Source organism: Schistocerca piceifrons, chromosome 5 (assembly GCF_021461385.2).
Source record: "Schistocerca piceifrons isolate TAMUIC-IGC-003096 chromosome 5, iqSchPice1.1, whole genome shotgun sequence".
Classification (NCBI taxonomy): domain Eukaryota; kingdom Metazoa; phylum Arthropoda; class Insecta; order Orthoptera; family Acrididae; genus Schistocerca; species Schistocerca piceifrons.
In genome coordinates this window covers 172899107-172921601 of record NC_060142.1, presented here as the reverse complement: position 1 = coordinate 172921601, position 22495 = coordinate 172899107, and the positions used below count along the sequence as shown (strand labels likewise).

At 42.9% G+C, this 22495-nt stretch overlaps 1 protein-coding gene across 1 annotated transcript in view; it reads right to left on the bottom strand.

Annotated features, from left to right (window-relative positions):
- Positions 1-20986, bottom strand: part of LOC124798476 — a 69044-nt gene extending 48058 nt beyond the window's left edge. Inside the window, exon 1 of the mRNA XM_047261907.1 lies at positions 20875-20986. Within this exon, the coding sequence (XP_047117863.1) occupies positions 20875-20983 (109 nt within the window). The 5' untranslated portion in view covers positions 20984-20986. The remainder of the gene's footprint in view (positions 1-20874) is intronic.
- Positions 20987-22495: the final 1509 nt, after the last annotated feature.

Here is a 22495-nt window from a genome sequence, read left to right as displayed (position 1 = left end):
TCCGGTCACAATGCCTACTTTGTAATACAAACAATACATAATTCTCAATTCGCCGTGAATAGAACGCTTTGTGGCTTCCTGCAGTATTGTTCCATTGTCTCCTCCAGTACCGTTATTTGAGTTCGGGGTAACAGATCTGAATATGCAGTCTTCCTTGTTTTTCGGCCACTTTTTTCCCGCAGTTGCAAATGTACAACTTGTATAGGGTAATTATCGTCTTTTGCAACTGTAATGTAAGTCTTATTAAGACCAGACGCATTTTGCTTAATTCTAAAGATTCTTCAGTAGTCACTGCAACAATATGGTTTTTTCCTCTTACAAGTCTGTTTCCTAAGATCATGAACAGTTCGCATGCTTCATTTACTACTATAACCAGTTTTGACTCTAATCGTTACTCACGGTTTTTTTTGTTGTTTACTTCTCTCTTCCTATTCTTCCACGAACATGTGTTGGGTTTTCAGCATACAGCACATTCACTGCACTAAACGTTTCCGTGTTGAGAAGAACCACTATCGTCTAGCTGTTTCGTGTGTTTCGGTTTGCTCTAGAGGGATGCGTTTGTCTTTTGTTTTGATAGTGAAGGAAGCGTCTGCTCTCGCTCTGTGAGTATTTGTATTTTCCGACTAGGATCTGCGTGTGTGTGTGTGTGTGTGTGTGTGTGTTTTTGTGTGTGTGTGTGTGTGTGTGTGATTGTGTGTTTGTGTGTGTGTGTGTGTGTGTGTGTGTGTGTGTGTGTGTGCGTGCGTGCGTGCGTGTGTGTGTGTGTGCGCGCGCTTGCTTGCTTGCTGGTATGTGTGTGAATACAATTTTTTTGTACTGTACAACTTGTGACCGTCTTGAATGTGTTTATTTTGTTTAAGAAAACTGAATTGCCCGCCGACAGTAAGATATGATTTGTAATTCGATTCTTGAGTCGAAAAATTCTGGTGTGCCATAGAAAACAAACAGCGTGGTCTACTGTTTCCCATTGTGAAGCTGCTCCACGACAATGCAAGGCCGCAAGTTTCTGCACAAACATAAGATCTAATGATGTTTTCCAAATGGGATCAACTGGATCATCCACTTATAGTCCAGACCTTCTATCCAGAATTGTTCCTTGTTTCGCTTCTTAAAGTAGTTCCTTGGCGGTCTATGTTAAACTGCGACGAAGAGGTGAAAACTGCGTCATGGATTGGGTTTCTTCATAGGTGGCAGATTTCTTTGACATCGGAATTAAAAAATTTGTGAGTGGTATGGCAAATGTTTGAACTGCAATCGAAGTTGTGTCGAAAACTTTATACAAGAATGTAGAATATGGACAAAAATATATTTTAAGGTTTTTACAATATTTTTACTGTTACTAAGAAATTGACATTGTTTAAAAAATCCTCTCATCATAACTTCCGAGTACGGACATAAGCAAAACGATGAGAACAGGAATATAGCATGTACGTAAAACATGAGAACTTCGTTATAAAATACTTCGTGACTAACGGAGTAGAGCCCAAAAGAATTACGAATGCTATTACTACCCACCACTAAAAGAAAACTGTATAGTCTAAGTGCCTCTCAGTATCTAAGAGTGTTCCAAAGAAAAGGCTACAGCGATTGGTATCAAACGTTACACTGATGTTTATCCACAAACTGATGCAGTACTAATAGAAGTACATAGCCTTCAATTTTTCATGAGAAGTGAACAATTTCGCGTTACCATGGCAAATTATATTGTAATGGTGTTATACAGGGTGGTTAGAAACATCCTGGAAAGGTTGGAAGTGTGTTGCAGAGTTAAGGGCAGGTTGTGCTGGGAAATAACTGTTAAGGAAAAAATTCGAAAATTTGGGCCTTTTACGAGTTAACCAATCAGGCTGTTGCGCGCGAAATTTCAAGCGGCCTGCCAGTACAATTATTGTCAGTTGGGTTACCATCCGGGTTTGCTTAGTGCTAGTGGCCAGCGGAGTGTGCTCAGGCCTTGTGAGGTCAATTGAGGAGCTACTTGACTGAGGAGTAGTGGGATCGGTCACGAAAACTGGTAACGGCCGGAGAGCGGTGTGCTGACCCGTGTCCCTCCGTGTCGGCATCCGGTGACGCCTAAGGGCTGAGGGTGACACGGCGACCGGTCGGTACTGTTGGTCTTTCAAGCCCTGTTCGGACTTTTCTGTACCAATACAGGATAGAGCACGCGACTGTTCAGCCTTTGCCTCGGGTTCGCCCCGTACTTCCGTGCCAAGTCCAATTTTTGTATCGCTCTCTTGTTCTGTTTTACGAAACTAATCGAAGAACATATTTGACTACACCATCTCTGGCAGCCGCTTAATTTGCGCTTTCAACGGCCTGGTTGGTTAACTTTAATGCTGTTAACTCGTAAATGGCACAATTTATGGAATTTTTTCTAACAGTTATTTCTCAGCACAACGTACTATGCAACACCCTTACAAGCTTCTCAGCCTGTTTCTGACCACCATGTACATAAAGTTACACGACTATTAAGTGCAGGTGTTAATTGAAATACGTACATATTCACATTGTCATATCGGATACCTATCACGGGCGGAATACTTTATCTATTAAAAATTGTTTCTTCGACGTGACCCATTTTGCCACATTTTATAATATACATATGTCAGCTGAGAAGTGTTGTGCTAATGCCACACACTCTTACGAGGAAATGTATGTTGTATACGGTGGTATAAAATGAAATGTCGGACGGTAAGTCAAGAAAATCATTCAGTGCTTTCGTACAGACAAAAGGCCTACGCAAAAAGACATTACTTTCACTCAACAGTAAAAGGGAATAACTGTTCGATTTAAAATTTATTTTATAACTGTTGAAGAACGCATCTGTTGGAACATTTCATGTGCTCTGGATAAAAGGCATTGTTCTGTGTTTGAAAGTAATAAAACGTATTTGGGACATGTGTTTTCCGAAGGAATACAGACGTTCCACGAAGGAATTGTCTGAATTGGACCGAACTCAGTAGATGTGATGTATGTGCACAGACAAACAAATAATTATAATTGCAGAAAAATTGGATGATTTATTCAAGAGAAACAGCTTCACAAACTGTGCAGGCAAATCACCCATTGGTCCACGTCTGACCCCTATGCAAGCAGTTACTCGTAGTTACTCGGATTGATAGAATTTTTGGATTTCCTCCTGAGCACGTGCAAATTCTGTCCAATTGGGTCGTTAGATCGTCAAAATCACGAGCTGCTCGCAGGACCCTGCCTATAATGTTCGAAACGTTCTCAATTGGGAAGAACCCGGAAACCTTGCTGGCCCAGGTAGGGTTTGGCAAGCAGGAAGACAAGCAGTCGAAACTCTCATCGTGTGTGGGCAGTGATTATCGCTGAAATGTACAGCCAGGATATCGTGGGTTGAAGGGCAACCAAACAGGGCGTAGAATATCGTCGACATAGCACTGTGCTGTAAGTGTGCCGCTGATGACGATCAAAGTTGTTCCTGTCATGAAACGAAATGGCACCTCAGACCATTACTGCCGGCTGCTGGGGCGTATGGAGGCTACAGTCAGTGTGGTCCCACACCGCTGTCCGGGGCGTCTCTAGACACGTCTTCGGCCTGGAATCTCATTGAGGTAGTAAAACTGTCTTCGGTGATGAGTCACGCTTCGAAATGAGCCCCGATCACCAGCGAAGACCTGTCTGGACAGGCCTCGAACAGCGGTGGGATACCAAACTGACTGTTGCCCGCCATCCGACCGAAAACCAGGGGTGGTAGTCTGGGCTGCCCTTTCACTTTGAATTCCGATTACAAAACAATAAGAAATTGCATGTGATTTCAAGAAATTATTTTTCTTACTCGAGATTTGTGAGGGTCCGGAGCGATAGTCACATCGTCTGTCGAGACTATTTAATAGAAGTGACCGGACTACCTGGTCAGTTTATTTATGCAATACAAATACTGAACATAAATATAAATCAACCGAAGTTTTTAACTACGGTATCTAAATTCATCCTAAGGACAGACATTAATAATATGTTTTTCTGCTGGATATTACATACAAAAGCCTCTCAACTGTACTGCAGATTTCTTAAACCTGAACATGTGGTACAAAACGTAAACGTTATTTAGCGAGGTGATAGGTGATCCAGAAGTGGATAGTTTTTCCGATAAATTACCACTATTAATGTACCCAACCTATGGCTTGAGGGAGTTTTTGTGGAAAAGCCACCGATTTGTTTCCCAAGAACACGCCCATATACAATGTTTATAGTATGTTACACACTGAGGAACGTATAAAGGTTTCGCAAAGGAGATTGCTAAGAACAACCTGTGTTAGATTTAAAGGAACAATGAAGAATACGCCAGGAACTGCTGTGAGTGTCGATATCAAAATTCTGGAAATTTGACAGAAAAATAATCATAAGATAGAAAGTGATGTTATATGAACCTAACAGCCGTGCTGTATGAAACGGCCAAAGTGAAGCATGAGAGGAAAAGACCTTGCAGAAAACGTGAATAAAGAAGTTCACATGTAGATAATTCCATGCCAAAAATATTTATGAGATTAATAGATAACAAGGCAGCAGCATGTAAATAGGTGAAGAGTATGTCAAAATCGTCTGTGAATGGGTGATTCAGTTATCAACTGACCGAAAAAAAAAACAATTTAACACTTAAAAATTAATAGTGGAGGTATTTTAGAAAAGACTAGAAACCAAGTGAATAATGCAAATTGGAGTTGCCCTAGATATTGACAAATTGTAGGAATGGATCGAGAAAAGGAATAACGAGGAAACATTGAGCCATGGTCTTTATAAACGTGTTGATTCTGCGAAAGGAACATCCAGTGAAGGAAAATGAGATTGGTAGACGCACGTTTGCTAGATGATGTGCAGAAAAGACACTGCACACATGTAACCGTTTAATCAGTTCATGGAAATATTTAGATGAAAGTGCTTGTACGTAGAAGGCGATGAGGAGGAGAATATAAAGGTATGTCAAACATTAGCAGTGGAAGTTTGGCCATTAGACGTGTAGTGATGTAATAATTAGACAGGTACAAGCCATCGCCAAAGATCGCGACAAAAATCACGAGTAGCATAAGTCAGAATTTCAACATTCTACTGATTTTTGAAGCGCTTTGCATTTATCATTGCAAATTTTTGCGCTGAAACGTGATCAAAATGGTATATGCCTACTAAGAGCATTTTTAACCTCAGAAATCAAATATGCAGAATTAAACAGGAGTAAATACGTTGCATCAGTAGAAATATTATGGTATCGAAGCATGCGTAGGACCTCAAGACAAATAGTATCTTTCTGCGCAATTTGGATCGTCGCCGTACTTTTTTCGTAAAAACTTCTTGATAAAATCTTTACATGTGTTTCGTATTAATGTGTAACTTAACTGACAGTCTCCTAATACAGTGGTTGGAGAATACACAAATCACAAGTTTGGACTGTCACCGGCCGTTGATTGAGCGATGGGCCAGCTACGTAATCTCTGTGTGACGTTTTCCCTTTCCCTTTTCGACGCTGCCCGCAGCTCTCTCATTCGCTCGGTGCTGGACTACATAGGTGAGCTTTCGTATCGAGCTTTGTCTGAATTATGTTTTCCATAATTCCGACCATATTTACGAGTCATATGCAACGACATCTTTCAGTATTTTTTAACTTTCAATTTAAAACCGACCTTCACTCATATTCCGGCGTATATTTTCATTCTCTTACTTAGAGGAGTGCTCCACAAGCTTTCCAGAACAGAACCAGAATCAATGTCCTAGCTACACGCATTTGCACCCTATACCAATTTATATCTTCATACAATGCTAACTCGTGAATAACGTCACAGGCATAAAACTAAGGTGACAAAAGTCTTGGGATACCTCCTAATATCGTCTCGGACGTCCTTTTGCTAGGTGAAATGCAGCAACTTGTCGTGACATGGACTCAAATGGTCGCTGGAAGTCCTCTCCAGAAACGTTGAGCCATTGAGCCGTCCACAATTGCGGAAGTGTTACCAGTGTAGGACATTGTACACGAAATGACCTCTCGATTATGGCCCTTAAATGTTCGATGGGATCCATGACGTGCGGTCTGGATGGCCAAATCATTCGCTCGAATTGTCCAAAATGTTCTTCGAACCAGTCACGAATAATGGTGGCTCCGTGACATGCCACACAGTAATTCACAAAAATTCCATCGTGGTTTGGGATCGTGAAGTCGATGAATGGCTGCAAATGGTCTCCAGGTAGCCGAACATGAATATTTCCAGTCAATGATCGGTTCAGTTGGACCAGAGGATCCAGTCGATTTCATGTAAACACAGCCCACACCACAATGGAACCCCCACCAGCTTGCACAGTGCTGGGTCCATGACTTTGTGCGATCTGGATCACTCTCGAAACCTATTCGCAGCTCTTACGAACATTAATCAGGAGTCATCTGACCGGGCTAAGGTTTCCAAGTCGTGTAGAGTCCAACCGACATGATCACGATCCCAGGCAAAGTGCTGCAGTCGATGTCCTGCTATTAATAAAGGCACTTGTGTCGGTCGTCTGCTGCCGTAGCCCATTAACGGAAAGTTTCGTTGGATACGTTCGCCGTGCAACCCATATCGATTTCTGCAATTATTTCACGCAGTGTTGCTTGTCTGTTAGCACTGACGACTCTACACAAACGCCGCTGCTCTCGGCCGTTAAGTGGACGCCTTCGGGTACTGAGTTATCGGCAGTGAGAGGCAATGCCTGAAATGTGGTGTTCTTGACACACTCTTGAGACTGTGGATCTCAGAGTACTGAACTCCCTAACGATTTCCGAAACTGAACGACCCATGCGTCTAGCTCCAACTACCATTCTGCGTTCAAAATCTGTTAACCCCCCTCTCGCGGCTGTAATAACGTCGGACAGCTTCTCAGTGAATCATCTGGGTACAAATGATAGCTCCACCAACGCACTGCCATTTTGTACCTTGTGTACCAGAAACTGCCGCAGTCTGTATATGTGCATATTGCTATCCCACGACTTTTACCACCTCAGTGTACTGCGCCACAAACACGTATAGACATATCTGTTCGTTGTTGTTCAAATGTTTCAAATGGCTCTGAGCACTATGGGACTTAACTTCTGAGGTCTTCAGTCCCCTAGAACTTAGAACTACTTAAACCTAACCAAAATATGGAGATGACACACATCCATGCCCGAGGCAGGATACGAACCTGCGACCGTAGCGGTCGCGCAGTTTCAGACTGTAGCGCAGACCCCGGCCGGTCGTTGTTGTCTCAATCATTGTTTATACATTATTAGTCTCATAGTTACAAACGATTCCAATTTGATGGTATTTTGTCACACAAGCAAGTTCTACAGACGTGCGAACAGAAGTGTTCAAGTCAATATGATTCAATGAAGAACTAGTGTGTTATTCATAAAGTAGTTGGTTGTAAACATTATTATCGTGCTGACTATCGTGTGGAAAATGTTACACTCGACGTAGACCGCAAGGCATTAATATTCGACGAAAATCACTTGTAGAGGTGCCCCAGAATGTAAATTTTATGACTGACTGATACACTTCAAACGGAGAGTGTTTTGCACAGAAATGTTCATCGTGGGAGGAAATCGCGTGGAAAATTAAACTTCAGGTAGCGTAGGCAAAAGCGTACAAAACCGTCAGACGGCCTCCCTGTCGCACATGCGACAACAGAACGGTTGGCTTTCATTCGCTCCGGCTCCCGTCGTCGATGTGCTTAGTGTAGCGAGATGATTGACGCTGGATTACACGGAACCACACGGGGAAATTCTACGGGCTGATTCACAGAAGCTTCCTCGTAAACATGTATCCCAGCGTTTTCCTATTACTTTATTATAAAAAGGTTTCTAACTTCTATCCGTTTAGCCAGCGTAGACACTTGAGAATTAAATCGAATGTATTCTGCTTTAACAGCTTCACTATAATTTATTTATTAACATTTTTTCACTGGTTTGCGTCCTGTGAAGTTTACTTTATAATATTTGGTATTTTATCCGTGTTGAACCTAGATAAAACGGCCCATTTCAAACGCATACATTGGGCGAGCCATTACTCGAACGATGAGACCTTCGTTGCACGAAACAGAGAGGCAACCTGTAAGGCCTGGAGCTGGCATTTTCACTTCAAACGTGCACTATCGCTACATCTGAATGTCTTCTTGCATTACCGTTTGGAACACAATCTGTCAAGGCTCCACCAGTCTTCCCTTCATTACAGATTGTGAGTCGACTTTGCATTCTCATTTATCCAGACAATTATGCAAGTATGGAAAAACAAGAATTTTAACTTAAACATTACAGAGTTACACTTTCTGTACACATAGTACAAAAACAACACACTAAACACAATAACTACATGTTCCAGTAAAATGTATTGATATATTAACATAATGACCTGATATATGTCATCGACATTGCAATTGTTAGACTACTAGACATAAAAAAAGCAGAGTTTACTTCATTCCATTCCGGCCGGCTATGACTTTTACCGCTTGGAATTATTTCAAGCTGAAAAACAGTTTGGGTTTGCAAAGTTACGCTATGTGATCAAAAGTATCCGGACACCCCCAAAAACATCAGTTTTTCATATTAGGTGCATTGCGCTGCCACCTACTGCCAGGTATTCCATGTTAGCGACCTCAGTAGTCATTAGACATCGTGAGAGAGCAGAATGGGGTGCTCCACGGAACTCACGGACTTCGAACATGGTCAGAGGATTGGGTGCCACTTGTATCATACGTCTGTATGCGATATTTCCACACTCCTAAACATTTCTAGGTCCACTATTTCCGATGTGATAGTGAAGTGGAAACTTGAAGGGATATGTGGAGCACAAAAGCGTACAGGCCGACCACGGCTGTTGACTGACAGAGACCGCCGACAGCTGAAGAGAGTCGTAGTGTGTAACAGGCAGATATCTATCCAAACCATCACACAGCAATTCCAAACTGCATCAGGATCCACTGCAAGTACTATGACTGTTAGGCGGGAGGTGAGAAAACTTGTATTTAATGGTCGAGCGACTGCTCATAAGCCACACATCACACCGGTAAATGCCTAACGACGACTCGCTTGGAGTAAGGAGCGTAAACGTTGGACGACTGAACAGTGGAAAAGCGTTATGTGGAGTGAAGAATCTCGGTACACAAAGTGGCGATCCGATGGCAGAGTGTGGGTATGGCGAATGTCCGGTGAACATCATATGCAAGCGTGTGTAGCGCCAACAGTAAAATTCGGAGGTGGTGCTGTTATGGTGTGGTCGTGTTTTTCATGGGTGGGGCTTGCACCCCTAGTTGTTTTGCGTGGCACTCTCACACCACAGGCCTATATTGATGTCTTAAGCACCTTCTTGCTTTCCACTGTTGAAAAGCAATTCGGGGATGGCGATACACGATCGAGCACCTGTTCATAATGCACGGCCTGTGCAGGAGTGGTTACACGACAATCCCTGTAATGGACTGGCCTGCACAAAGTGCTGACCTGAATGCTATAGAACACTTTTAGGATGTTTTGGAACGTCGACTTCGTGCTAGGCCTCACCGACCGGGATAGATACCTCTCCTCAGCACCTCATTCCGTGGAGAATGGGCTGCCATTTCCCAAGAAACCTTTCAGCACGTGATTGAACGTATGCCTGCGGGTGTGGAAGCTGTCATCAAGGCTAAAGGTGGGCTAACACTATATTGAATTCCACTATGACCGACGCTGGGTGTCATGAACTTGTAAGTCAGGTGTCCGGATACTTTTGATCACATAGTATATTTATTTCAGCAACGCGTTTCGCCCTATAGGGTCACTGTCAGACTGTCTACAAAACAAGCAAACAATCCGCTAAGATCGTCGCGGCTTTTAGAATGTTGGTGTACTGATAGGCACTGTTTTCCGTTTCAGGTGTTTCATACGACAGGATTACTTTTAACATTACCCTTTTGTTATATTGAGATGATGTGATGAGAGGGACTGCTATGGGGTTTACAAAGGCTTTATTTTATTGTAGGTGGCTTACTTTTTTATCTGTTTTTGTACATTTACATTTCTTCATTTTATTCCTAAGGATACGTCATTGTTTGTGATCTGCAAATTTTATCACGACCCCTGTTTCCTGTGCATTGGTGTTTGTATTTGTTGGTTATTGAATGTATGTGCTGTACATGTACTTTAAGCTTTAGCCCATTTACTCTGTATTACTGGCCCTTTATGCCGTACTTGACACTCTGTGTATCAAGCAACCATCATTTTACTATTTTTTTGTTTTGCTTCATATATAGCCACCATTATATATATTTGGTTTCACAAAATTTTGTATGCCTCTGTTATTTTATGTATTCTTACGATTTGCATACATGAATTTTAGTCTATTTGTTTTAAATAGTTTTATATCTTATGCAACGCTCCTTATAGTTGATTTCTAGCCCTGTCTGGTTATCTTTTGCCTAACCAGCGCTGTGCGTGTCTCCTAGTCTGTCAAAGTCTTATCTGTGTGAGCGCTAAACGGATCTGTTGTGCTACCTACAGCTGGGACGGCGTTGCTACTTCTGTAAGCGTGGGCCTGCGCTATGTTGTTACGACTAAGCTCGCTGGTGTGATTAAGGTAAAAGTGTTTCCGTCTCCTATATATGCGGGATGGCTTATGTCGTATTTCCTTTCTTTTAATTAGGCCCACCTCTCATCCTTTATGACTCCTTGACGGACAGGTTTTATATCCTGTTACTTTTAAGCTAGATGTACTTCATATTTCAGTTCATTTATTCGTGTAGTTGTACGAGATAGGACCTTGTCCTTCCCTCTGTTTCGTTCTTAATGGATTGTTTTCCTGTTTTATAAACAATCTGATGATGCCCTAAAGGATGAATCGCATTACTGAAATAAATAACTTTGCAACCTAGACAATTTTCATTTTGAAGTAAAAAAAAGTATTTGATATCATCAGCTTCGGCGTACTGCTCAGAATAACGCGCCAGCTACAATTTTCAGACAGCGCACTCGAGTGGTTTGAAAGGTTCTTGAGAAACAGACAGTAGGAAGTTATCTGTGGAACCGAGAAGTCGTCCCGGTAGCAAGTTCTCTCAGGAGTGTCGAAGGCCTGAGTCCTGAACCCATTATTGTTAGTCTTGCATACGAATGATATCTCTTCAGTTCTGTTGTCCTGTAAGTATTATTACCATGCGGACTACCTTCAACTTGAATTAAATGCTAGGCCCGTAAATTTCAATACTGCTATTATCCTGAATAATGAACATGTCTTCAATTGTCAGAAGGGTGTAAAAGCAATGAGTTATGAGATAAACAAAATGCAAAGAAGTCGCAAGTAATTTTAGCAACCCATCGGAAGTTAATTATCATTTCGACAGCAACTGTCCAACGTTCATCTCGGCGGTATCCCAATATCATAACAGAAAACGGCGAAGAGCTTGTGTGTAACTGTGGCTGAGCACTCGAAACGGCAGACAATAGCGACACAACGTGCAGGAACACCGCCTCTCTATTCCCTTCAGAAGTCTGGAGCATATTCACAGCATGTGAAACATAAACTTGTGCAATCACTCTTTCTGTCGAACCTCCACTATTACTATGTAATTTAACATCGCCCGAATAGTGAACATTTTAGTTGGACGGTTAGGATTAACCATGAATGCGTATGAGTGTTACAACATCTGTCTATTTGCCTATGTCAGTGAGTCATACGCTCATTTAGGATGCTTGCGACCAGACTAGTCTACAGGCTCTCCAGTGCGAATGCATCCGATTGCATCGCATGACGAATGAAACACCTGGCACCTCATTATCATTGCAGGATAATATCTCACTTACATAGTATCCTCGATGTGCCCATTTCGTATACTACTTTTCTGTTGCTGTTGTGCACCTCTGGTTCAAGCTACCCTGCACTCTACACGCCAGACAACGTGATGTTTCATTGACGAAATAGCTGAAGATTTTCCTTTTGTAAACTTCAAATTGCTGTCCCTAAAAATTAACCTGTACGTCCAGTTTCCGTGTGTCAATCGGTAAACTGAGCGAAATGGCGCAGTGATTACCACACTGCACGGACGACAGTTCAAACTCACGTCCGGCCATCCAGATTTAGGTTTTCCCTGATTTCCGTAAGTCGTTCCAGGCAAATTCCTGAACTGTTCCTTTGAAAGGACACAGCCCATTTCCTTCCCCGTCCTTGACACCATCCGAGTTTGTGCTCCTTCTGTAATGACCTCAATGTCGACGGGACGCTAAACTCAATCTTCCTTCCTTCCTTCCAAACGGTAAAGTGTGTTCACACTGCTGCATGTCTTTCCTTTTTATGTGTAGTTAGCGGGAATCGTGACAAGACAGTGTCATCGTTTTCATTTGACACGAATCTTCGAAGTCTCGGTCTTCGCGACCGAATTATCGCCGAATTATCCATATATTCTTTGTTTGATGTATTAGTTCTACAGAAATAATTCCATACAAACCACTGTAATCATTCACAGCAACCAATATCAAGAAAAAGTCTAGTATTTGCTTTGTTGTAAATGGAGACATTTCATTAGACAATGCATTATGGCTGAATAAAGTCGCTATCTGTATCACGAAGTTAATAAACTGTGATTCGAGAAGAATTGATTGAGAGAGATTTAACTGCAAGCTGCGTGTTTTTATTTAAGGTGATAATTTTCATTAGCAACACGAAGCTGGAAGTCATCTGCAGCCACCTGAAGCTGAGTGAAAAAGAAATTAGAATTACATAAAAAGTAACAGAAATGATTGTAATCACATATTAGAGCCTGAGTTGTTATAAACGTGGGCAGTATGCCTAGGCAATAGCAGAATAGTTCACTGATAAAAAATATTTTAGAAACCGGCATTTTTTATACGTGGACGTATGTAGCTTGAAAGCTTATTTAATTTATGTAACATAATTTTTGATTTTTTAAAATTATTTAATAGCGGAGGGATATTTTACAAAATTTAAAATTATTACAAAATTCGTTTATACAATTTTCAAGAACGTTAATTACATATCAACTTTTTTATCACATCCCTTTTTATATATGATCGTTTCGAAAATATTCCCTCCAAACCTAATAGGTAATAATTTGCCTCCCTCCCCCCCCCCCCCCCCCTACACATCCCCCAAGTTTCATCAAGGTTGTTTATTGACACTTGGGAATATTCCCTTGTGAGTGTCAGTATGTGATGTTTCTGCCCAAGTCCGAGTTCAGCTTGCCCTGGAATGCTGATTGCACTTGTAGCCACCGTAATTATTCAGCCTATATTGTTGATCAGCGTGTACTCAGGAATAGGTCTCCTTCACAGATGATCCACACCTTCTCAAAATTCTCCCAATAAACCGAAGTAAACCATTCGACTCCCCTACCACAATCCTCGTATACTCATTCAATCTCATATCACTTTGCAACGTTATGACCACATATTTAAACCACGTGGCTGTGTCAAGTAAGACTCTGTTAATGCTGTCTCCAAACATTACGGGTTAGTTTTTCCTACCCGTGCACCTTAACTTACATTTTTATTTACATTTAGAGATAGCTTCCATTCACCACGCCATCTAGAAATTATGTCTAAGTCATCTTGTATCTTCCTGCACCTTCGACACCTTCCCATACACCGTAGCATCATCAGCAAACAACCGCAGACTACTGCCCACCAGATAAATAATGTACATAGCGAATTATAGCGGCCCTATCACACTTCCCTGGGGCACTACTGACGATACCCTTGTATTTGACGAACACTCGCCGTCGTGGACAACGTACTTGGTTCTTTTACTTGAAAAGTCTTCGAGCCACTCACATATCTGGGAACCTGTTACATATGCTCGTACCTTCGTGTATAGTATGCTGTGGGGTGGCCGGCCGCGGTGGTCTAGTGGTTATAGGCGCGCAGTCCGGAACCGCGGGACTGCTACGGTCGCAGGTTCGAATCCTGCCTCGGGCATGGATGTGTGTGATGTCCTTAGGTTAGTTAGGTTTAAGTAGTTCTAAGTTCTAGGGGACTGATGACCACAGAAGTTAAGTCCCATAGTGCTCAGAGCCATTTTGCTGTGGGGTTCCGTCTCAAATGCTTTCGGGAAAACTAGAAATATTGAATCTACCTGTTGTCCTTCACCCACACTTTGCAGTATATCATGTGAGAAAATTGTAAGCAGAGTTTTGCACAGGCGATGCTTTCTAAAACCATGTTGATTCTTCGACATAAGCTTTTCGGCCTTAAAATTTATTATACTCGAACTCGGACTACGTTGAAAGATTCTGCAGCAAACCGATATTAGGGACATTGGTCGGTAAATTTGCGTGTCCGTTCTTTAACCCATCTTTTATACGGGAGTCACTTGTGCTTTTTTCCCAGTCCCTTCGGATTTTATGTTGGGCCAGAGATTGGAGATAAATGCAAGGTAAGTAAGGGGTATCCTTTGTATAATAGAACTGGGATTCCATCCGGACCTGGCGACTTATTTCTTTTCAAATCTTTCAGTTGTTTCTCTGCGCCCGGGATGCTTATTACTGTGTCGTGACTGGCTCTGAGCACCATGGGACTTAACTTCTGAGGTCATCAGTCCCCTACTGTGTCGTCCATACGGAAGTATGTTCGATGCTCAAACGACGGTATGTTTGTTGGACTCTCCTGCGTGAACGATTCTTAAACACGAAATTTAAAACTTCAACAATCTTCGAGTGCCACAACAGATTACTCTACGGATGACTGGTAGGAGCCTTAGACCTACCTTGCGATTTTACGGTGAGCCAGGATCTTCTCGGGTTTTCGGCCAAATCTTTTGCTAACGTATGACGGTGGTAGCTGTTATACGCTTCGCGCTTAGCTTTTTTCAAAGATACACGAATCTCTACTAACCTTTGCCTGTCGTCATTAGCTTTATCGCTTTTGAACTGAGAGTGCACCGGCTTTCGATTCCTCAGAACTTTATGAATTTCGTTATTAAACAATGGTGGATCGTTCTCGTTCTTGATCTACTGAGTGGTAACATAGTTCCCTAGAGTACGGTGTTTTGTCTGTTTACACTTTGTCCATAAATCCTCTACGTCCGTCTTACTGGAAGAAAGTGATAACAGTTCATTGTCTAAGTCAATTGCTAACAACAGCTTATCCGCTCTTTCTACCAGAATCGTTCTCTTAGGCTTCTTGACTGATTTATTAACTTTCGTAATCATAGTGATGATTGCCTCTGGATGTCTCGTGTGAATGAGGGCTAGGAAACAATCTTCGGCACATATGTTTTCAATGAAAATGTCGTGACAATTGAAAATCTGTACCAGGTCGGGAATCGAACCCAAATTTCCTGCTTTTCTGCCTGAGCACGTCTCCGGGCCTGACTCAAGAGTTACATCGTCAGGGATGTTTCCATCTTGACTTTCGAACACTGCAACTAGAGATATATGGAAACAGATCCACTGGGAAAAGGGATGTGGTGGTGGAATGTGGCTTACTCAATCGCAAAGGCTACGTAACAACTTGAATGAAATGCCCTCAGATGGGAATCACATCACTGAAGGTGTAACGATGTGTTTTCATAACAGTGCCAATAGTTTTGTGTAATCAGTATGCAGTGACAACTGAAATGTCTTTTCATCATTACTGACTTTACACTCATGGATCCATTGATTTCATTTTAGTGATTCTCATTCAGTGAATAGATACATAATCCATGTGCGTTGCGTTAGCAGTAGCTGTAGACTCTAGAAATTTGAAGCACTTCACTTCCCCAACTGTTTGCAACAATTCCTTCAATTTCCTTCTCAAGGCATCTGTTACTAAATACGGGGTACTAAAGCATTATACGTGTTGTACAGCTTTTTCTTACCATTTCCATAGCGACAGATGTGGCACTAGTAACTGCGAAGGCAGGGAGACGATTTCTATTACTGTCCAGCGAATAGATTCCATTTCTGTGCTGATATTCACGAGTGTGTGCAAACTACCGACATACGGATCCCTTAATACTTCATCCGACTCCTTCCAGAAGCAACTTAACTTAGATGACAGGATAATTGGAATTCGGAAGTTGCTTTATCTAGTATTTAGAACAGGTGTTCAAACGATCTGTACTTCCAAACTCTATGATTTCCCATCACGAAAGCACCTTATTGCATCCTAGTATAGTAGTTTATGAGTGCAATGATCTCCGTAACCTTTCAGTTTCAATTGTCAACGATAGCTGTTTCTCCTCATGACTCACAAGACGAAGTATTGTTTCCAGCGTGTACCGCTGTCTCGTGTACTCTTTTAATTAAGAGATCTTCATTCGCGAGATGAAGAATTATGTCGGCATAAATAACGATACAGCTCATTACTGTAGGCACTTTTTCTTAGTTTCCTCTTGTTTCAGCCGCGAGTCGTATGGCAACATAATTAATGGCCGCTGTTCTGAGGCAGAAAGTAAAGCAGTCTTTTGTTTCACCGCAAGCATCGTAACACAATGCATTTTTCTCATCCATTTATTCTCTCTCTCTCTCTCTCTCTCTCTCTCACACACACACACACACACACACACACACATACATATTTATTTTTCTAAATTTGCCTCAAAGAAGCAATTCACATGAGTATGATACAGTATATTCGCGCTTGCTCGGTAAGGCAGTGTGGGTGGTTCTCCTTAACAGAATATATCTAGAAATACTCTAGACTCTTAGACCTGAATCAGGACGCCGTTTAGATTGTCGTTCACGTAGGCGAATCTTAAAATTTGAACTTAAATCTTAAAAAATGTGAACTCTAATCGATGTATGAGCGCAGTTCTGAAATTAACCTCCTATTGTCGATTCATACTTATAGCTTCATGGTGCCTTCATGGCTGGAGGAGACTTTGTAGGTGACGCTGTGTCAGTAAGATCTGTTCTGTTCGTGAGTGTGTAAACAGCAAGCGATTGAAACGGACGTTATTATTACATATCCCGCTAAGTTCCGAGGTACGTTCATCACTCGCTTTCTATAAGAGAAAGGAGTCAACGCCGCCGAGATTCATAGTCTATTGCGTCGTTTATATGGAGACGGATTTATGAGTGATGGTGTTACGAGGGAGTTGTTCACAAAATTGAAGGTTTGACAGTCTCTTCGGGTTTGTTTTTTTATCATGAAGGTTGAAAGTGATGGAATGCTTCTGTTCTTGGACGTTATACTTGACAAAAAATCAAATGGTACTTTGGGACATAGTGTTCACCGTAAGCCGACGCACAGATATCGGTATCCGCATTTTAAGAGTTGTCATTCACCATATCAACGCAGTGGCGTCCTTGGGACTTTGGTACGCAGAGCATATGCCATTTCCGACGCGGACGGCTTAACCCAAGAAATTTGAAAATAAAAGCATCCGCAACCAAGACCGAACTTTGATTTTAAATATTTAATATTCATAATAACTAACCTCAGTTATTAAGCTGTCTACTCGTGTATTAATTACCTATCTTTTTTCTGTAATTTAATTAGGGCCATGAAGCCCCAGTGAGAAAAAAGAGCCACAAGATAGTGACTCGGGGTCCCGGGAAGCCCCCTATGAGTTTCAGATCGGCTTTCAGCGGTGAAAGCGAGGGTATGGGGAGAAGTTTCCATTGGCAGGAGGTACAGGGCTACGGGATAGCTTAGCTTGGGTGCCCGGGACACTTTTCGCCAATTTTTCTCATAATTCACCTTGCACAGTATAGACTCTCGACCGCTATACGAAGAAGTCGTATAATGTGCCGTGACGGGCACCTGAGCACGTGCAGAATCTTGGCATTTACAAGCTGTGACATCTGGTAAAAACACGTTTCAAAGGAACTTCGTTCTTCGCCAACAGGTCGCCTTCATAGAATGCAGTGAACTGAGAAATCAGTGGCAGACACAGATCTTTGTTACGTGAGAAGCAACGCAGCTACATTTTGTTCATGATTTCTTTCCTCTCTTTGTGAAAGTGATGGGTCGACATTACATTCCTGCGCTGGTCCACATGGGGTGAACACCCTGCTACCTGAAACGTTGTAAGAGGACACTTCATTAGTTAATCTTGAAAAATAGCAGAGCAGAGAGCGTCAGCACACCGGTTTCCGAGAAATTATGGTGGGGAGACAAACGTATTGGCTGAAGTAGTAAACTTAAATAAAGCGTGGGCGTGCAACTGAGAATTGTTTAAGAACTGTGTACGTTGGAATTGGTTAACACTGTATAAACTTTTGCGAGGTGGGACGTCAGTTATTTTTTAACAACGATATAATTGCCCAGAATTTTGCAGAGCCTTTTGATTGGCACACGGCAACAGCACAGGCTTTGTAGCGAGGACTAAGGAGACTGTTTCGATGTGAAACTGTTCGTCTCGGCATTCTCAGTAAAACCATTCGTCTGGAGATCTTGAGAGAGGCACTTGTTTTTCAGAGGTTGATAAGAACGTTTCATCCACAGATGTGGAAAAGGGACGTGCCACAATGAGCAGCTGATACTTTGCAGTGTGTAGCAGCTGATGGCACTTGTAGCTTCTGATGCAGTGTACCAAGAAATTGCAGCTTAGGTGAGAGGTGTATGAGACATATCGACCTTCTGTAGGGGCGTTGTTAAATTGAAACAGTTTTGCTGATGCTACACTTTTCTTGAGTGAGCAAGGGCTCATTCATTACTGGGCTAGCGATGTTGTTTGCTCGGAGTAGTTTTCTGTTCTTCTGGTGCAATCAGGCGATCACCGTGTGTCGACCGCCTGTTTATCGTTCTATAACTGATTTATAGGATGACGATCTTTTCAATTCACCCACTCTGTTCGGTCTTTGCCAAGATATTTGTTAGATTAGATCTGTTTCATGATGGTAACTGTCAGTTCGTATTTTTCGATCTCGAACAGATGCTGTGATTAATTCTTGTTCATATATTTGTTAATAGGGGTCAGATTCGACCATTATTTCGTTTCATAGTTGGTTAATCCCCTTTACATAATGTATCTGGAGGTCCAACATCCCCGTGATATGTTCAAATAACTTACGGGTTTGCTGCCGGGTGACGTCGTCGACCATCGCCGATATTTCGACAGGAGCACACCCTGCCATTCTCAAGGCATAACTGCAAGGAGGAAGCAATGTGCAAGGAAATTTGATACCTCGGTTCACAGAGGAGAAACAAGGAAGATACCACACACAGAACAAGTAACCGCAGAGTCAACAGTCAACCAAAGATAACGAACATCAGAAATATCGATAGTGACTATTATTTTTGATGAGAGACAGAGCCGGATTCCAAGCAGTATTTAAACAAAATCCACCATCTCTATTTATAAGGTTGCTTGATAGTTTGATTTCAACAGCTTCCTTAGTATCACTATCCCAATAGCTAGACGTGCTAGCCAGAATCTCCGTGTTGTTGTATTCCATAGGATGACCGGTGTCAAGGCAATGTTCTGCAGTAGCGGATTTGCTCGGCTGTTATAAGTGTGTGTGTCGCTTATGTTCAATACACCGGTGTTCCACAGTCCTGATTGTTCGACCAATATATGACATGCCACAACTGCAAGGAATACGATAGACACTAGCCTTACGCAAACCAAGATCGTCTTTTACGGACGCCAACAGGGCCTTAATCTTAGAAGGTGGTCGAAAACCACATTTCACATCATATTTCCGCAAAATTCGGCCAATCCTGTTGGAAACGCTTCCTCACCTGTTGATTAATAGTCACTATCGATATATCTGATGTTGGTTATCTTTGGTTGTGTGTTGACTCTGGCGTTACTTATTCTGTATGTGGTATCTTCCTTGTTTCTCCTCTGTGAATCGAGGTACTACTCGTAAATTCCCTTGCACATTGCTTCCTCCTTGCAGTTGTGCCTTGAGTATGGCAGCGTGTGCTCCTGTCGAAATATCGGCAGTCGTCTCCCGGCAGCAAACCCGTAAGTTATGGCTCTGAGCACTATGGGACTTAACATCTATGGTCATCAGTCCCCTAGAACTTAGAACTACTTAAACCTAACTAACCTAAGGACAGCACACAACACCCAGTCATCACGAGGCAGAGAAAATCCCTGACCCGCCTGGAATCGAACCCGGGAACCCGGGCGCGGGAAGTGAGAACGCTACTTCACGACCACGAGCTGCGGACAAACCCGTAAGTTATTTGAACATTCAATTCGCCGGGAAAAGTTAAGGTCTCACATCCCTGTCACATGTTTGCTAGTGCCATCCTTTCCCTATCGTAACTATCGGCCAGTCCAGCCAATGCGGATCATTGCGATATCGAGAGGAATACCTGGAAAGCTCAGTTGACATTAAGAAACAATGCTCCTGTAGCCATCCTTTAGACTGAAACGATCTAGATCGACAAGCAGGTACACTGCTGTGCTGATAGTAACTATTGTAAAGAGAAAAAGATCTTATGGAACGTCGAGAACCTATGGTGGTCAGAAATCATGGAAGCCCGTATTTGAATCGTTGTTCCTGGAAAAAGTGACAGCTCTTTGTACCTAATTCCAAGCCCTCTATACTCCAGATCAACTATAAATTTATTCGTGTTTTTTTCCTGTTAAACTGTAAAATTGCTCATTTTCTCTCCATGTGCTGCAGTTTCCATGACCAGCCATCTAAATAGACACAAAACTATTTAGTATCAAAAACAGTCGTGATCACATTTTATTACGGTGACCGGTTTCGACCACTACTGAGGTCATCTTCAGACCAATGAGTAAGGACCTCCTTCTGCTGGAGAATCACTAGTAGCGGAGAATGACTATTAGTGATTCTCCAGCTGAAGAAGGTCCTTACTCATTGGTCTGAAGATGATCACAATAGTGGTCGAAACCGGTCACCGTAATAAATTATGATCACCGTTCACTTCCACAATGTATTCAAAAGACACAGAACTGCCCCGAAACACGTGAACTGCAAAATGAGACGGTGGGGTGACGGTCTCAGAGCGGACTCCGACCGGCCACTCACCGGTGATCTCGGTGGGGCTGCGGGCTGCGGCCTGAGGTGCTGGGGCGGGAGCCGCCTCGCTCAGCACGGGACCCGCGGCCAGCGTCGCCAGGAGCAGCGGCAACAGCATGATGGGCAGGTGGGCGCTCTCTGTCTGCCTGCAACACACCACCAACGCACGCTACAGACCAGCCGGCAGAGGAACATCTCTGCTCGAATGTCTAGCATCTGTAGTTCTCGACTCCCATGGCTCTGAGAGCCGGTACTTTTTTGTCAACATATCTATACGCGTACACATATATAGGTGAGGACACAAAGAAAAACAAAAACAAACGACATCATCTGAACAGGACGGAAATCGCTAGGTGTGGCATACATGTATAGACAAAGAAATGATTTCAGTTGCAGAGAAACTGGAAGAGTTGTTCAAGAGAAAGAGCTTACAAACTCGACAAAGTGAGTAACGAGTTGGTCCAGCCCTGGCCCTTATTCAAGCCGTTTTTCGGCTTAATGTTGATTGATAGTTGTTGGAGGTCTTCTGAGGGTTCTCGTGCCAAATACTGCCCAATTGGCGCGATACTTCGTCAAAATCCAGACCTGGTTCCTGAGCCCTGCCCATACTGGTCCAAACTTTCTCAAATGGGAAGAGATCCGATGACCACACTGATCGAGGTAGGGTTGGCAAGCGCGAAGACAAACAGTAGAAACTCTTGCAGTGTGTGGGCGGGCATTTATCTTGCTGAAATGTACGCTCAGAATGTTTTGCAATGAAAGTTAACAAAACAGCCTAGAATGCTCTCAAGGTACCACTCTGCTGTAGCGGTGCCACGGATGACAACAAAGGCGCCCTGCTATGAAATCCCATCACAGACCATCACCCCAGGTTGTCAGACCGTGCGGCAGGCGACAGTCAGCTTGGCACCCCACCGCTATCTGGGCCTTCTCCAGACATTCATTCGCTGGTCATCGTGGCTCAGTTCGTAGTTGGTCTTACCAGTGACGACAATTCTACTCCACGCATTAATATTTCAGGCCGAAGACGTGCTTGCAGACGTCCAGGGCAGCGGTGCGATAACAGCCTGACTATCGCCCAGTGTACGGCCCGACAACCAGGGTTGATGGTCTGGGGTGCCGTTCCTTTTCATAGCAGGACCAATTAGGATGTCTCCATCAGCGCCCTTACAACACAGCAGTACGTCGACGAGACTCTACGTTTTGTTGCCCCCCGTGGTCAGTAATCTTCAGCTTACATTTTAGCAAGATAATGCCCGTCCGAACACGGCGATGGTTTCACCTGCTTGTCTTCGTGCTTCCCAAACCCTCATTTGGCCAGACAGGTCTCCGGATCCCTCCCAAACTGACAACGCTTGGAGCATTACGTGTAGGACCCTCTAACCAGCTCTGGATTTTGACAATCTAATGCACCATTTGAACATAAATGGGCACGATATCCCTCAGGAGGACATACAACAACGCTATCAATCAATGCCAAGCCGGATAACTGTGTGCTTAAGGGCGACAGGTCTACCAACGCGTTATTGACTTGCTCATTTTGTGAAGCTGTTTCTCTTGAAACAAACAGCCAATTTTTCTGAAGTTGTAAACACTATTTTGCCTATAATTTACAGCACATCTACCGATT